The 18421-nt window shown below is 28.6% G+C and overlaps 1 protein-coding gene across 1 annotated transcript in view; it reads left to right on the forward strand.

Moving 5' to 3' along the window:
* LOC129971554 (phosphoacetylglucosamine mutase-like) overlaps window positions 1-18421 on the forward strand; it is a 54103-nt gene that overhangs the window by 21417 nt on the left and 14265 nt on the right. The window contains exons 9-14 of the mRNA XM_056085429.1: window positions 1169-1293; window positions 2196-2309; window positions 2431-2532; window positions 7460-7515; window positions 11598-11661; window positions 13698-13820. Coding sequence (XP_055941404.1) covers window positions 1169-1293; window positions 2196-2309; window positions 2431-2532; window positions 7460-7515; window positions 11598-11661; window positions 13698-13820 — 584 coding nt within the window. The remainder of the gene's footprint in view (window positions 1-1168; window positions 1294-2195; window positions 2310-2430; window positions 2533-7459; window positions 7516-11597; window positions 11662-13697; window positions 13821-18421) is intronic.

Consider the following 18421-nt stretch of genomic DNA (forward strand, 5'->3'; position numbering starts at 1 on the left):
TTAAAATTTTTATTTTGATAAAACTGGAAAAACTAACATAACATATAAATTATTTAATAGATAAAGTAGGGATATCGTTGGAAAATTTCCCACAAATATTCTTGATTTATCTTCTTTTTAAAAACCTGATCATTTTGAATTAGGAAATATTAAATTGTTTATTAATGTAAGATTTCATGTATTTTTTAATAAATAACTTTTTTTTAAACAAATGGCATTACTTTTATTTATTTCTTAAATGAATATTGAAATTCAATGAAGTATATATAGTAATATGTACTTCGTAATATATAGTATTATAAATAATGCTAGATTTTTCACTATTGTTTCTAGACACTGATTTTGGTAAAACAGAAGTAAATAATCTAGTACCCAATACTTATTATTATTGAAGCAGTGGAGAAGATATATGATTGCATAATTTCTTGTTATTTTTTGAAATAATTCCCAAGTAAAATTACTGTTTCTATTCACCCAAATTTATTGTTTGTTTTGCAATGGAAATTGAATGGGAAAATTCTCTCTGAAATTCTTATTAGTTAGTGTAATTATTTATTTTGAAAAAATGAGAATCTCGTCTCTATAAACAGACTGGAGACAATGTGATAATTTAAAAATTTCGTTTAAAATCATAAAATTTAAATAATGGTCCTGTATTATTAGAGAGTCGATTGTAATGCAATTTCAAATCTTTTTGATTGGATATTGTATCATTTGAAGAAAGATTACAATTATTTTTTTTTAAAGATTACAGACTTTTTTTTTTGTAATTTGGAAAATTTTACATTTAAATTTATTAATCTTTTATAGAATAAAATATTAGATGCATTCTTTAGTTTTAATTATGTTGAAAATATGCATTTATTAAATTTTTCTTTCATATAATCATTATTATGCTGGTTGTATTATTCTACTCTTGTTATTCTCTCTACTATTTATATTTTATCTTTATAGCACTATGAGACAAAAATTGTTCTTCACTTTCATAAATTTCATCATTATGTTTCAAAATTTTTCATTATTTTATACTTGTATTATACTTTAGGATTTGTACTTAATTTCATTATTTTCTGATAGATTTAGTTAATGAAAAGAGCTAATTGCATTTTGAATAGTTTAGTTGAATTAATTTTAGTAGAGTACCTTAAGAGTTATTATTTCTCTTTAGGCTGTGTAATAGAGAGTGGAAAAAAGTATGCTTCATTTGATGGTGATGCTGATCGTCTGGTTTACTATTACAAGGATTGCACTGGCACTTTTTATTTACTTGATGGTGATAAAATTGCAACACTGGTTAGTGAACTAATTTTAATCACATGCAATGCAATTTTTAAATTTGTTAATAATCAATTTAGCCATTTAATGAATTTTTCTAATAATTAATGCAACAAATGCTCTTAAAATAAAAATATATTCTAATTCTTTCTTCATAATGCGTTGCAATATTATTTTGCAAATACTCAATTTAAGAAACTGGTATCAATAATGTTTAGAAATTAAGATTAGAATATGTTAGAATTGTTAATTTTCCAACACTCAGCAGTACTCTTAAATATAAATTTCAATAATTTATTTATTGAGGTATTAATCCTGTGCATAATATATATTTGCTTTTTGTTTAGTTCGTACGATTTAAGGCATTTATTACAATTAAACAACTCAAATTGATAATATGTTGAAAGATGTATGCAGCAGTATCATAGTGAATAGTTTATAAGATATTTTTGTATTTTAAGGGTACAGTAATTGTTTCTTGTAATCTAACATATACAAATTAATAATATAGCTTATATTTATATTTTAAAAATAAAATTAAAAAAATTAATAACCTTTATAAATTGGATTATTATATGAATTTTTTAAAGGGATAGAAATGATCACTGATGACCATCATGGAATGAATAATGAATCCAAAACTGATATAGCTCAAATATTTCATATTTACACATATCTTTAAGTTAGTGCTTTGTTCAAGATGTGAAGATTTTTTTTATTTGATTTTTCTTTTTATTGCTAATTATTAAATGTTTCAAAGAAATAAAATGGAAACATGTAGATAATGATTAAAAGAAATTTCAACCCTTTATTATTTTTTTTTTATGGATTTGCATTGTTAAATCATTCCTATTGTAAATTTTATGTCAAAATGGTCTTGTATTTATTAATTTTTTTAATTACTTTGATTTCAATTCTAGTTTGCGCATTTTCTTCAGCCTCTGATTAAGGCAACAGAATTAGATCTTACGATGAGAGTTGTACAGACAGCTTATGCGAATGGTAGTTCTACCAATTACATTGAAAAAACTTTGGTAATCTTTTCACAATTCTTGATGAATTTTGATTATATATAACTAGAACTTGGTAAAATATTTTTTTATTGTGATTTACTAATTATTACTTGCATAATTGTGGAAAATAAATGTTTTTTAGGGAATACCTGTTGTTTGTGTTCCAACTGGTGTCAAATATTTGCATCATGAAGCATTAAAATATGATGTTGGAATTTATTTTGAAGCAAATGGTCATGGCACTGTAAGCATTATTTTAAAGCCTAAAAACTACTTTTTTTCCCTTATACTAATTTGAATGTCAATGTTTCATCATTTGATATATATTAAAACTTTTTTTTTTATATTTTATGTATTCTCATATGCAATTATTTCTTAAAGTTTTTAAAATTGAAGTATTTTAGCAGCATGTGTAGCTCTAGGGATTCAAAATTGTTTTTATCTTAAAGTTTTCTTGAGAGTCTTTGTTTCATCTTAATGTTGCCTTGTTCAGACATGTTGAGCCATTTTTGGAATTTTCTTCCTGTTGAAGTTACATTGTGGTTTTATGAATTTTAAAATTTATTTTATGATATAATTTTTGTTTTTCTTATTGTAAGAAGAAGATTTATAATTGTTTTCTAGATTTATTTTGAATTATTTTGCATATAGTTTGGTGTTTTGATAAATTTGACAATATAAAAGGCTTTAAAAAAACAAATTTTAAAAATCTAGGATGTTTATTTAAAAATATTTGCCAAAAATATGTATATTTAATTTTATGTTTTTCCTCCTTATAGGTTGTCCTATTTTTAAACAATAAAAATTTTTTTATTTGTTTAATTATTTGTGTCTATGCATATCTATAAATGAGCTTAATTTGTGCAAGCTTTTTTTTAACTTTTTAATTTATCTGTTATGTAATATAATCTGTGCAAGTTTGAGGTTCGAACTTGCAACGTTAGGGTTCATAGCCAAGTAACAAAGGCACTAGACAAAAGTGTACACTCCTTTCTGGAGGTTGTTATCTGGCTTATGAAGCTACCACCACAAATCTATCAAAATTTGTATGAATATTGATTTCTTTATAGAGTTATCAACCCAAGTTTGTGATGCTGTTTTGACATCTAGACAATTTCTGTTTTATGTGAGCACGAACATTAATTAGTTTTTATTATATAGGTTTGAATTTTATCCTTAAGTGTTTATAAACACATATATGGAGACTTTTATTTCTGTCTTCTATTCAGTTTTTTTTTGTTTTTTTTGTTTTGAATTTGGCGAGATATTTTTTCTTTTTCTTTTAATAATATTTTTTCTTTGCTTTTCACCATTTACTTGGATCAGGTTTTAATGACCTGCTTTAATTTGAGTGTTCCTGAACATTAAGTAGTTAAGGATTGCTATAATCAGATTTTATTTACAATTTTTTTTAATATTGGATTGTGGCAAAGATTAAGGTATGCTTTACTTTGAATTTCAAGTTATTTGCTACTTCTCTTCCAGAATTACTTTTATTTTGTACTTGGCATTACAATTTCCTAGAAAGACTGATTTCGTTGGTTTCAAAAGGGAATTTTATCATTCTTGAAGTTTTTTCATTTTTTAATGTAATAATTCTACAATATTTTTAAAATTTCAAGTACTTTTTGTGTAAATGTATTCAATTTAACGCTTATTTGATCATATGTCTGCTATTTTATTATTTGTTATTATCTCTATTTGTTTGGTCAAATTCATTATATTATGAAGTTCAGTTTTGTATTTTTGTTCCAAGCCTGTGTAATATCAAACTATTTTTTGTCAGTGGATCCCTGTTGATTTTAAACCGATATTAGTCATTAGTTTTGATTTGAATGTTTTAACTTTATGGATAGAAAAGATCCCACTGTAAGGAAATAAATCTTTTAATATTATATATTAAACATATAATATTAATATGTAATATTTTATATTAATAATATTTCTTGAGCTCCCTCGAATTTGTATGAAATTTTCTAGTACATATTTTATTAATAATCTGTTATAAATAAGATGTTGTTGATAGCATAAAAGACCATCTAGATGGTTGCATCTCATCGAAGAATACCTGCGTCTTTAGAGGTCGTTTGATGAAGGGATGTGTATGGTAGGTGGAGAGAGTATTGGAAGTTTCACATTCTTTGTGAGAATGAACTTCATTCTGCAAAAGCACTGTCATCTGTTTTGGTCAACCATAAGAAAATGAAAATAAGATGTTGTTAATAGCATAAAAGACCATCTAGATGGTTGCATCTCCCAGTCATCGAAGAATACCTGCGTCTTTAGAGGTCGTTTGATGAAGGGATGTGTATGGTAGGTGGAGAGAGTATTGGAAGTTTCACATTCTTTGTGAGAATGAACTTCATTCTGCAAAAGCACTGTCATCTGTTTTGGTCAACCATAAGAAAATGAAAATAAGATGTTGTTGATAGCATAAAAGACCATCTAGATGGTTGCATCTCTCAGTCATCGAAGAATACCTGCGTCTTTAGAGGTCGTTTGATGAAGGGATGTGTATGGTAGGTGGAGAGAGTATTGGAAGTTTCACATTCTTTGTGAGAATGAACTTCATTCTGCAAAAGCACTGTCATCTGTTTTGGTCAACCATAAGAAAATGAAAAATAATATATACGTACGAGTAAAAAATGTGTTTAGAAACCAACTGATTATGATAGATTTTTGAATACGGATTTCAGGAAAAATAGCAAAAAGCTTCATCGCATACCATTTTTTCACAACAGAAGAAAAAGAAAAAGAAAAAAGAAAAGAAGAAGAAGAAAGAAAAAAAAAAACGTTTTTGTAGCCACCTATCTATTTTGTGGTAATCTTCTAAAGAGAGATTAGCATTTAATGTCATAAGTCGGCATTACTTTTGAAAATTAAATATTATTTGAAAACTTTGTAGTGCGTATAAAATTGGATAAAAAAATTTGAGCTACTTGTTTCTCTTTTGCATTCCACACTTTCTTATATCTGCTCAATTTTTAGGCCATTTTTTAGTGCAAAGGTTATGTGCTGTGCTGTGAAATTATTCTCAACCTATTACATCCACAGAGAATATCTTTTTTTCCCGAAGCGTCACTTTGATAATTTTCACATTTAAAGTTTTCACCTGTGAAATATATAAAATGACAGCACGAATTTATCGTCATTCAATTGATTCCTTTTCTTACATTTGTTGGAAATTTATGAATATCTATTGTAAAACGTGTGACCATAATGAGTCATGTACTCCATATCAAATAGGTTATCCTTGTGTTGAAAAACTATGAAAGGGGGGGGGGGGCAAAAGGTACCAAAAAAGTTTTTCCGTTTTGGAGTTCCTGTTATCTCTTAGAATCATAACGATGATTGCTATTTCTGATCATGTAACTAGGCGTATACTATATATTTATACTAGGCTAGTACGATATATTTTAAAGACTTTTTTATCCGCCTCTCCCATCGGCAGCACACCTTGCTTCTCATAGTTCAGGAATATCTTTTGATAGACTAGAGAAAACTCTGAAGACGAAACTGAAGCTTCTGATGAGGACATTTACGGTCCCTGCTAGAATTGAAAAATTTATGGATATATTGTTTTCTAAAGATTATGCAAAATTCTTAGGTTCTAGACGAAATCAAAAGAATGCATTGGTGCCTGGTACTATTTCTCATTGTCCAGGAAAAGAAAAACAGTTTTCATCAAATACTTTTATCAAGATAGTAATTCATCTAGAAATGTCCTCGGACTAATTAATGGCGATGTATCATATGCAATATTCCGTGAATGAATGGACACTCTTTATAGACTCGTCAAAAAGAAGCCCGAAAGCAGTGTTTCTGCAAAATAGCAATGCTTCAAATTATTCTGTGTATCTGAAGGAATGTTACAGAAATTTAAACTTGATTCTTACCAAATTGAAATAGGAGGAGAGTAAATGGACGATATACGGTTATCTCAATGATCGTTCCATGCTTATCGGACAACAAGCATGATATGCCAAGTATCATCTCTGTTTGTGAGAACGAGGCAGTCTGAATATATATATATATATAATATAATATATTGAATAAAAAAAAAGCTCTCGCAGGAAATCATTAAAGCCTGCACACACACACACACGCACGCACTATAACTTTGATTGACCTTCTTGTTCCTACTTCGTTGATAATTGTCCTTATGAAAGTTTTATCAAAAGATAGAAATTACTTTAAATACCTTATCAAAAAACTTTTAGGGCTGTTTGAAACAAAAATCAAGAAAAGTATCTTCATTTGTTCAGATATTTGGAAACATTTTAAAGACAAAATATTTGGAAGTAAAATAGAAATGAATGGAAAAGAGGCCTGGAGAATTTTTTAAGAAGTTTTTTAAAAAAAACCCATCTTTGAGAGGTTTAAAGAACCCAATTTTAAATGTATCATGGGAAACATGAGAATGAAATTCAAAGATTTGATTTGCTCTAGTGTTTTAAAGTACATATGTGAAATTCATGTTCGGATTACTTTCCTGAAATTTTTGATGTTATTAACGAAAAACAAAATATTTCATCAAGATGAGAAGGAGCATAAATATCGAAGTAAGTGGAAGGTGGCAAACAGTGCAGAGAAGACACAGAGTGCCAAAAGAGCTTTCAGCCTGAGGGAATGAATGCCAGGATGTATAAATGCTGCTCTTGTTTTTTGCTTGTTGCTCATTTCCAGTAGTTTGTTAAACTATACATCTCAAAAGGAAACATTTTAAAAATATGTAGAAAAGAACTGGTTTTCATCAGAATTTGTGAAATAAATTTCTTTCTCATGTATTCAAGTCTATTTCTGTGAAAAATGCTATGCAATGAATGAAAACAAGTGCTATATTTGAAATCAGTGCACTAAGCAATGTAAAAATCCGTCATTACATTGCAAACACTGTCTTATGATTCAAATTCTTCAGACCTGTGTAATCACGTGTATTAAAAAAAAATCAGGAGTTGTAGAAATACAGGTGCCTTCTCCTTTATTATTGGTTGATATGCTGAAAGTGCTCAAAAGGCGGAAGACTTTAGTCGTCTAAATCTTTACATCAGATTCACTGCAAAACGTTTAGTGTGTGTTTGGATACAAAGTAGATATTATTTGGTTTCTCATAGTGATCAGATTAGGCATTAACAGTTTTATTTTCATTACAATTTCTTTAATTTTTGCAGGTTATTTTTAGTAAGGAAGCATTAAGACTACTCAAGGAAACTGGACTTAACTCCAAGTAAGCATTTACAGCATTTGAAATTAAATTTTGATAAATTTTACTTCTTCGCTGTTATTTTTATGTCATTAATTATGTGTTAACTTTGAAATATGTTATATGATTTTAGTTTTATCTTATTTGTATTAATTAATGGTAGAGACAATTTCATTCCAAAACCTTGTTTGTCCTAATTTATTATAATGTAGTTTTATTATTACTTATTATATTGCATATATTTTTGCTTTTATCTTTCAAATTTAATTTCATTATCATATGCATTCTGCTTTTATCATGCAAATAATGTGATAAAAATAATTTGAAAAGGAAATAGACATCTGAATTTATTTTTAAACAAATCTTAGTCAGTTTTCAGTTCATATCAAAATGATGTTTAATTAAGAAAAAATAAGGATACATGCTGTGAGAGAAGTAGTCTATTCCTGATTATTAGAGAGGGGGAAAAACACTTTGAATCTTTTTCTGTTTTTTTCTCTTGTTAAATTCTTTTCTTTGGCTCTATTTTTTAATCCTTTCATCTTAATTTTTGCACGAGTTCTTGCTTATGAAATATTTTTAAAATAATTCTTTTAATTGATTAATAACAAGAAAATTAATGGTCAATTTTTAAAAATTATTTTCAGGGTTGACATATTTCTAATCAACTGCTGCAACATTTCAGTTTGCAGTTATAATATGAAACTTTCCTCGTAATGAAAAAGATCTCGAAATAGTATTGAATAAGCTCTTGGTTGTTTTTATTATAAATAACGAATTCTCTTCCTTAACACATTAACTACCATGTTCATATTCGGTGTAGAATTTGATGCAAGTAGAACAAGCCTATTTGTGGTTTATATCTCCTTCTTTCATATGTCATTCATTGCGTGAATCGTCGGTGATTCACACTTACTATCTAATTATATATTCTCTTCCACACTACAATAAACAGGTAGCAAAGAAATGAGCATCTTATTAAGTGGTGGTCGGAATCGCAGGCAGGAATCTCTTTGACCTATACAATCCTTGAAAAATATCCGTTTCGGGTTGTATGTCATTATTAGTTCTAGTTACTAAAGAGTTGATAGGGAAATGCTCAGCCATGTTTACCTGAAATTGCAATGAAAGAATTTATAACCACATTTCATTAACAAAATTTTTTTTACTGAATGTTGAAGTAAAAATGTAAAGTTAATTATATATCAATAAAAATTTTATATTCAAAGAATTTTTAATTTTTTTCTTTGTAATTCTTTTTTGTGAAGAAATTAACTCCTTTACTGACATATTTTTATCTTTAAAAAATTTTGTTGAGACTTCAAATAAACAAAAATCATTAATAGAGCATACAATCATCAATTTATTGCTGACAAGAAATTTTCGATTTAAATTATCAAGTAAATTTTATTGAAATGTTTATAATTTGCCTATTTTTCTAAGCAGTTGTGCCTACAAAAATTGAAGAATCTGGAAACATTCAATTTTATTATTTTTTTAAAAAGTCATTTGTATGGTGCAATAGGACCAAATTTGGCATTTTGTATCATTAAAATACTACAAATTAAACATGTTCAAGTTTATACTATCCTTAGTCTACATTAACTTATATTATTGTGGTTGTACTGTGCTTTATTCTGCTCATATGAAAGATTCTGTAAATATGATGAAAAGGAGTAATTTTGAATTTCAATTGTAAATTGAGAAATCAAATTGTGAATCAAATTCAAAATAAACTTAAAATTCTTGCTGATTACTTTATGTACAAAGGAAAAAATAAAAGTCAGTGTTTCTAGTCTCTCCACAAGATGGAACAAATTGAAACAGTGCTGAAAATTCGATTATAATTTATAAATTTTATTTTGTTTATAGTAACAAATGAAATTCATTATTATGCTTTAAGGGAGTCATCTAACTTAAATAATTAGTATCTATAGAAGATGAAAAGTTTTGTATGAATTGATATTTTTAAAATACTTTAAATAGAAAATTAATACATTTTATCACAAATATCAGTAACGATCGGTAAAAAGCTTTAGACCTTGAAACTGAATCAACTTTATGATTTTTTTTAAAAATTCCTTTATTTAACTTTACATGTTTTATGTTTATGGATACAAAATTTTGTTATCGATTTCTCTGTGATTTCTTCATGAACTTTAAAGCTGTTGGTTCTGAAAAACAGTCGAGTATTTTATTAATGCCAGAGTTCTTAATTATCAATTAATATATTAATTTAGTTAAAAATGACTTTACAGAGATGATCCCATTTATTATTTAATTTGAGAAATATTAACTTTTAACTACCATATTATATTTTAGAATTAATGAATAAAATGTATGACATAATAAAAACGGTTTAAATACTCTTTTATTTGTGTAGTAAAAAAATAAATAAGCAATAATATATTTTTTATAGAAAAATCAAGCAACGTTATAAAGAAATTAAAGTGCTAAAGTAATAATAAAATTTTTTTTTTGTCTTTTCTTAAATATGACAGTAAATTATGATTAAAATTCCAATTTACTTAGAGAATATCTTTCAGAAAGACATACTTTTATGGTTTTGTTTTCATATCGAAATTTTTGAGCTGTGCCAACATAACTGAATTTAAACTATAAATAAGGCTTAAATGTTGTTTTTTTTTAAAATCACAACAAATATTGTAAGAATTTAAGTCTAAAAATTAGAAAATAATAAATGTAAAAAAGGTTAAGAAACACCTGAATCAATACCTTGAAAAATAATTTTTTGATTAAAAAAAATTCTAAAGACCAAAGTAAAAATTGTAAAAGTATGAAGTGCAGGAAAAAAGAAAAGAAAAAGAGCCTTAAAACTGCAATAAATATAAAATATAAAAAAAAAAAAAATCCAAACTTTCGTTACATAAAAATTAAAATGCATCATAAACATGATTAAGATTCATATTTTTAAAGTTTTCTTTTGTGTTTCATGCTTCTTCAATTTTTGCAGTTATGATTTTAGACCTTCCAATTTTTTTATGGGAAATTATTTTTCTTTTTAATGCATTTAATAAAAGCAGTTTCTCAAAATGATTTGTTTTTCTTTTATTTATTTTAGTTTTGTATCAAAACAACATAGCCTACCTAGCGTCTTATCTGCTATGTGTTGATTCTCTTTTTGCTTAAACGAGCTTTTTCTAAATTATTAATTTAATCATAAATTTTTTAATAAAAAGCTGAATATAAGTTTAAATTAAAAAAATCTTGAACATAAATTTGTATTTATTGTAGAGAATTATATTAATTGTATCATCATTATATAAATTATTAAATGATATCATTTTTATATGAGTTTTATATGTCATCTTCTGAGGTCATTGAATATTTTTTGCATCATAATAATTAAAATATTTTTTTTTGTTGGATTAGAATAAAAACGAATGGTTAACATTGTTTATTACTATTTTTCTTCACCTATTTATTCTTCAAATGTAATGTTGAATATTTGTACACTCAAAATTGAATTTTAAGTTAAAAAATAAACTGTAATTTAACTCTTGTCCTAGATTTACATTACAGGTAATTAAATGAAAATATCTGGTATACATTAGGGTTGATAAATAAAGTTTGAAATAAGCAAAAAAAAAAAAAAAAAAAACCAGTGCTACAATTATTTGTAACGAGAATTAGACAACAGCTGTCAATTGTTTCCAATTTAACAAATAATAGCCTTTTTTGATGGATCGAGCAATGACAATGTAAGAAAAATGTAATTTATAAATAATGGCTTGTTTACGTTTGTAGTACAAACTATACAAACTTCCCTATTTTATTTCTTTTCACTTCATTTCTAATTAATTATTCGCATATTCAAAATGATCTGCATTATGAAACAAAGTTGTATGAAAGTTATTTTCAGAAGCAACATGTTCTGGAAATCAATGGAATTCTGCTATATAAATCAAAATTCTTTGAAATTATAATTACTTTTTATAAGTGTTAAATAAATCATGATCATAACATGATCATAATATATTTTCATAAAAATGTTAAATAATTTTCTTAAAATATTTTAATGAAAAAATCATAAAATAGCTTTTATGGCTCAATTTTGCATTTTAGTTTAATCATTTTTTTTCCAGTGCAAGCTTTCAGCAACAAATAGCGGCAAAAAAATTGACAGCTGTGACGGATCTTATAAATGAGGTAATTTGCATATGAATACAATTAATTCGGTAGTGCGATTATTTTTTTTTTTGACCAACGTATTATCATACCAAATGAAAGTACTATTTTAAATTATACTTGTATAATAAATATATCGTCAGCTATTTATGAAAAGTTAATAAAAAGTTAAAAGTGGTGAAAAGTTGAAATTTTAATAATTCAGTGTAAATCTGCATTGTAATCGTAATGTTTTACAGTTTGTAGAATTTGTATTTTTTTACACAATTATTTATTTGGCAATGAAGCTAATAGTATTTTTTAATCGACCTTCGTGCAGCTGCTTTCAGCCTAGATGCTCTGAGCAGCTACCTGATTGGAAATCCACCGCTACGAGCAGCACAAAGGAGGGGAGGGGGTAAGAAAAAAAGAAAGGAATTGTATTGAGGTTGACTGAAGAGATAAAAGATGTAAAATAATAATAGTTCATAACGTAAGTGCAACTTGGTGGATAGTCAGGTGAAGCATTCGCGTATATTTGATGGAAATTGTTTTATAAAGCTGTAGTTCTAAAGTGAAGCAAAGAAGTAAATATATTGGGTTGGCAACTAAGTAATTTCGGATTTTTTTTTTAGAAAATCAAAGACAATTTTTTCATGGAACTAAATAACTTTATTTTGTAATGTATTGCCCATTTTGATAGATGACCTTTTGCCATCTTTCAGGCAGCATCATAATTCCACGTTCATAAAACTTCTGGTTTTTAAAACAAAAAACTGAATCAGGTACGATTTGACATCATCATCATTATTGAAATTTTTACCATTCAAGGAGTTTTGTAAAGATCGAAACAAAAAGTAATCAGATGGTGCAAGGTCAGGACTGTATGGTGGATATGGCAAAACATCCCAACCAAGCTCCAATAATTTTTGCCGAGTGACCAAAGATATGTGTGGCCTTGCATTGTCATGATGGAATACAACACCTTTTCGATTTGTCAATTCGGGCCGCTTTTCTTCAACTGCATTGTTTAATTTTGTTAGTTGTTCAATGTAGACATCAGAATGGATCGTTCGGTTGGGTGGTAAGAGTTCAAAGTAGACAATTCATTTGTAATCCCACCAAACTGATAACAAAACCTTCTTTTGATGAATATCAGCTTTTGATGTTGGTTGAGTTGGTTCACCTGGCCTGCTCCACGATTTTTTAAGCTTGATATTGTTGTAAACAACCCATTTTTCATCGCCAGTTATCAGTCGTTTAAAAAATGGATCATTTTCATTACGTTTCTTTAGCAAATCGCAGCTGTTAATGCGTTGCGTTAAATGCGTTTCTTTCAGTTCGTGAGGAACCCATGTATCGAGTTTTTGAACATAGCCAAATTGTTTTAAGTGATTTTCAATGCATGTATGTGATGAAGCTTCTCTGCAATCTCACGTGTTGTACTGTGACGATCCGAATCGATTATTGCTTTGATTAGGTCGTCATCCACTTCAACTGGACGACCAGAGCGTTTTTCATCTTTGAGTGAAAAATCACCAGAATGAAATTTGGCAAACCAGTTTTGACACTGCCGTTCTTTTAAGGCTTCGTCACCATAAACAGCACATAACTTTTTATGAGCTTGCGATGCGTTTTTCCCTTTGCGTAAATAAAAAAGCAAAATATGACGAAAATGTTCCTTTTGATTTTCCATTTTTCAACGAACGCCAAACGAAAACTACGCAACCGATCAAAAAACTTTTTTTACTGATTGACAGCTGAATTGCCAACTATCAAATAACAAAATGTGTTTTACATTTGTATTACGTCTACAAACCTAAAAATTCAACTGAAGCCATCTATGAATGAAATCTGCAATTACTTAGTTGCCAACCCAATAGATATGTGAAATGTGTCTCGTTTATTTTTTAAAATTTTAAGTTTTATTGATAGAAAAAAAAAAAAAAAGAAAGAGAAAATGCAATTGCATCTCAGAAGTTTTATTCTTGTTATAAAAAAAAAAAATGTCCCTTTCTTTTGCCAAGTTTAATCAGTTTATTTCAACCCTTCAAATCTTAGTGACTATTTATTTTTAGGCCGTAGGAGATGCAATTTCTGATCTACTTCTAGCAGAGGCTATACTTTACTGCTACGGTTGGAATGTTGAAGATTGGAATGCTATGTATACAGATTTTCCCAACCGGCAGTTGAAAGTCACGGTATCTGTCATTCAAATTGTTATTATTATCATGTATTTAAGTTTATGTGTGCAGTGAGAAGGAACTGAACTGCTGAATGTGTTTTTGCACTCTGTATTTGGTTTATCGATGTGTTGTAATACAGAATGTGTATTATTCAATTATCCTTTCCAGTCACTAAAGTCAGGAAGTGAGCAGATTGGCATTTTACACTAAATGATGCTAAAGATAATATATAAATAAGACCTTAGAATTATAGACAGTTAATTAAAACAATTAATTTGAAATACAATTTAATAAGGTTAGTAAAGATCTCTATTAAAATTATAAAGGGAAAATAGATTTTTTTGGAACAGTATTGAGTGATTTTAATTTTCAGATTATAATTGAAAATTAGAATATTGTCACGTAGGTACTTAAGTGTGGAACTCAATGGCACGCACAAGAAGTAGAGCTGAACCAATTTATAAACTCAACTCTGAACTTGGAGACTGACAGATCTTCTGCTTTTATATTAATAGGGAAAGTTCCAGAATACTTTTCTGGAGACAGTAAGAAAAGTCCAGAACACTTATCTGGTAAACTAAAGAAAGGTCCAGAATCTGCTGGAACATGAAATAAAGGAAAACATAAAATCAAGGAATTAAATATTTACACAAACAGTGAATCGCATTGTCTCTAGCGGGATTCGAACTTACGATCTCTTGATAATGAGATAAGTGCTATCACTATTCGGCCTTGGGGAGTCGACTGCCTCTTTTAATGCGACAATATATATATAGATATAGAAATGCAGAATTAAAAGCGCGGAGTAGCATCAAAAATCAATCAATTGTGAATTCGAGGGAAGATTTGACGCAGAGGAAAAAATTAAAAATTTTGTACGGAATTAATGTTTTAAAAGAGACTTATGAATTACAGATTCATTTGGGATATTAAATAAAATTTTTATAGTTGGCCGAAACAGTACATATAAGTTTTTAGGTAATATCCCTAGATTCATTATTTGGACCACTAATACGGTTGTAGATTTGAAAGCTTTGATTTCTCTTAGGTTTTAGTCTCAACCATTAGGGTAATAATGCGTCCAATAACTGATTTATGAAAACTTCTTCTAAGTAAAAAAGTAATTGGATGTTTGGTTTTATCGCCGTTTTTTTTTTCTTTAACAATAGCAACTGGAGAGGTTCAATAATGATGACGGACCTTTTTTGGTTTTTTAAAGATTTTATTGTTTCTCCGCTTTCGGGAGTTGGTTTGAGCTTTGCCTTTCGGCGTGCTGCTACGTCGATGATGTTACAAAGGCTGACGGTTTTTTACATATACCGCTAGAGGGCGTTACAAGTGAGAGGTGGGGCAACATGGTTACGTAACATACTCCCGCCTTGAAATTGCACAATTTCAATATTCAGACACTATATGAATTTCACACATTACAATAAATTCGACAGAATTATTATAAAATGAATAAATGTAAAAACAAATAAAAAATACTGAAATAATTCTTATATATAAATTTACACAAAATAATACTGAAATAATTCTTATATATACAAATTTATACAAATGAGTTAAAGTCTCTATATATTATTTACAATCATGTACACATATGAATCCAATTAATTTTTTGGAAGTAAACATATTTGACTAATACCTCTTTTAATAACACCATTCGAAACTCTTATTACTACAACTCTGACTAAACCATCTGAACCTTTTATTAATTCTTGAATTCTACCCAGTCTCCATTTATATAGAGGCAAATCTGGATCTTTGATTACAACCATATCATTAAGATTTACATTATTCTTAGCAAACTGTCATTTGTTTCTAAGATGTAAATTATTCAAATAATCACGTTTCCAATTTTTCCAAACTTGTTGCACTAATTTAGTTAATTTTTGCCATTTTGACAAATAATTATCTGATTTTTCAATTAATGGTGATTCAGTAATTGAAGTTATTGGACGGCTAATTAAGAAATGTCCCAAAATCAAAGCTGTATAATCATTAGGATCCGTAGATAAAGGTACAATAGGTCTACTATTTAGAATACCTTCGATTTCTGCAGTTAATGTTAAAAATTCTTCAAATGTGAGTTTTATAGAACCTACTGCTCCCTTTAAATGAAATTTAAAAGATTTGACACCTGATTCCCACAAGCCTCCAAAATTAGGAGACCTTGGGGGAATAAATTTCCAATCAATACTTTCTGTAGTTAGATAATTATTTAAAGTATCATCATGATTACTCATTAATTTTTTCAATCCTTTTAATTCTGAATTTGTTCCAACAAAATTTCCTGCGTTATCCAAAAATATCCATGCACATCTACCGCGTCGGCCAAAGAAGCGTTTTAAAGTTGCAATTTAAGCATTAGACGTTAGATCGGTAACTAATTCCAATTTAGTTGAAAAACAAATAAAGACTGCAATATGAATCTTTTGAAAAATACCTTTGCGTTGGCCTTTACATTTAATTAAGAATGGTCCACAAAAATCGATACTACAATTTAAAAATGGTGCTAAATTTTTAATCTTACTTTGTTTAATGTGAATACCTTTTGACAAATCTTTAATTTCTTCTGAAAATTCAGAAGATTGCACCTTGCTTACCATGAAGTTGGATGCTGTTTGAATTTCCTTTATTGTTACCTTACCCTTTTTTTTATGTGCAGAAGAGCACTTCAAATTATTAATAAATCTGAAAAGATAACTTACAAAACTTAGTGTAGTTGTTACTTAAATTTAAAATATTACAAATAAAATTATTAGAAATATTAGTTAGTAAATTCAATTCGCAAAGAGTTTTAACTTCTTTCATAAAGTCGTTATTGATTGCACACACTCGCGATTTGCTGCACAAAAGACTTGTTTTCACTTCACAGGATTTATCAAACTGACAGTCACTTCAATCGTGAAAATGTCTGTGGGACGCCACTGCATTCCGACCGTTTTAACAGTTGTTAAGTCTGGAAATTCAAAATTTAAGTTTTGATTATTCCCTAATAATCCAGGATGGTTTGAAACCCATTTGTGAAGTTGCATGCCTCCTTTACTTAAAAGTTCTATTAACTGCTGTTGTAAAGCCTCGATTTTTGGTAAGTTATTTGAACCAGTTAAAATGTCGTCAACATAAACATCAGTAGGAAGTGTTGCAGATGCTTGGGGAAATTCACTTTTTTCTTTCTCAACTAATGCCTTGAGTGTTCTGGTGGCTAAAAATGGAGCACATTTTGTTCCATATGTCACAGTCCGAAGTCTGTATGTTTTCACAGGAGCAAATCTATTAGGTTTCCACAGAATTTTTTGCAGGTCTCTATCTGCTTCTGCGACCAAAATTTGGTGATACATTTTCTTTATATCTGCACTAAATGCAAACTGATATGTTCGGAATCTTGGAATGATGCAAAATAGTTCCTGTTGAACTGTTTCGCCGTTCAATAAAATGGAATTAAGTGAAACTCCATTGCTAGAATTTGCAGATGCATCAAAAACGACACGCAAGGGTGTTGATGTGCTTTCTGGGCGAAACACAGCATGATGAGGAATATAATATTCGCTATTGGCAATTTCAGGAGAATCTAAAATTCTTTCCATGTAATTTAACTGGAAATATTCATCCATAAAAGCCTTGTATTGTATTGCCATTGTTTTATTTTTATCTAATCTTTTCCAAAGTAAATTTAAACGCCTTTCCGCTGTTTCTTTTGAATCGCCTAATGTAGAACGTTTTTCAACTATTGGCAATTTAACAACATACCTTCCGGTACTATCCCTCTTATGAGTGGAAAGAAAATGTTCCTCACAGTAAGCTTGTTCATATGTTCTCGAGTTTTTGATTCGACTGATTCATCTGTATTATCACCAGGAAAAGACTCTAAGTTAAAGAAATTTTTAACAGAATTCTCCAGGTTATCATTTTTAAAAATTAATCCAGAAAAGAAATAAGAATTTTTGCCTGTGATTGTTCCAGTTACCAAATATCCGAACACACTATTTTGTAACAAGAGTGAATTATCACATGATCTAAATTTTTCTGCCTTCAATAAATCAAAGAACAACTCGCATCCGAGTAATGCATTAATTTTACTAGGAATATGAAAAGTCTCATCCGCAAGTTTTATCTCACTTGGGAAGTTAACTTTTGAGATATCGATTTCTTTAGAAGGAGTTAAATGCGTTATTTTAGGCATAATTAAAAATGATACAGTTCTGGAAAAATCATTGTCTTCATTAAAAATGGTAGTGGTTAATTTATTTTTAACGAAGAATTCTCCTCCGTTAATACCAGAGATAGATGCATTCACCTTTTTCTGCTTCAAATCTAAAGAATTGGCCAAATCTGCAGTTATTATGTTTACCGAACTCCCAGAATCCAACAGGGCTTTTATTTTTATTTTTTGACCAAATGCGTCTTCAATAAATAACTGCGCGGTGCATAGAATGTTTGAAGATAGTTTCGAGTTACTTGTAAGCGCTGACTCAGCATCAAGGGTTAGTTTTTGTGGCAACCTCGACGGTATCGGAACATTTGCGTTCGGTAAATCATTCCCTACCCCTGTTGCATCGTAGGTTTACTGGGATTTGGACCTTTGGCAAGAAAACTTGGCGCGGGTGACG

The sequence above is a fragment of the Argiope bruennichi genome, chromosome 6 (assembly GCF_947563725.1).
Source record: "Argiope bruennichi chromosome 6, qqArgBrue1.1, whole genome shotgun sequence".
Classification (NCBI taxonomy): Eukaryota; Metazoa; Arthropoda; class Arachnida; order Araneae; family Araneidae; genus Argiope; species Argiope bruennichi.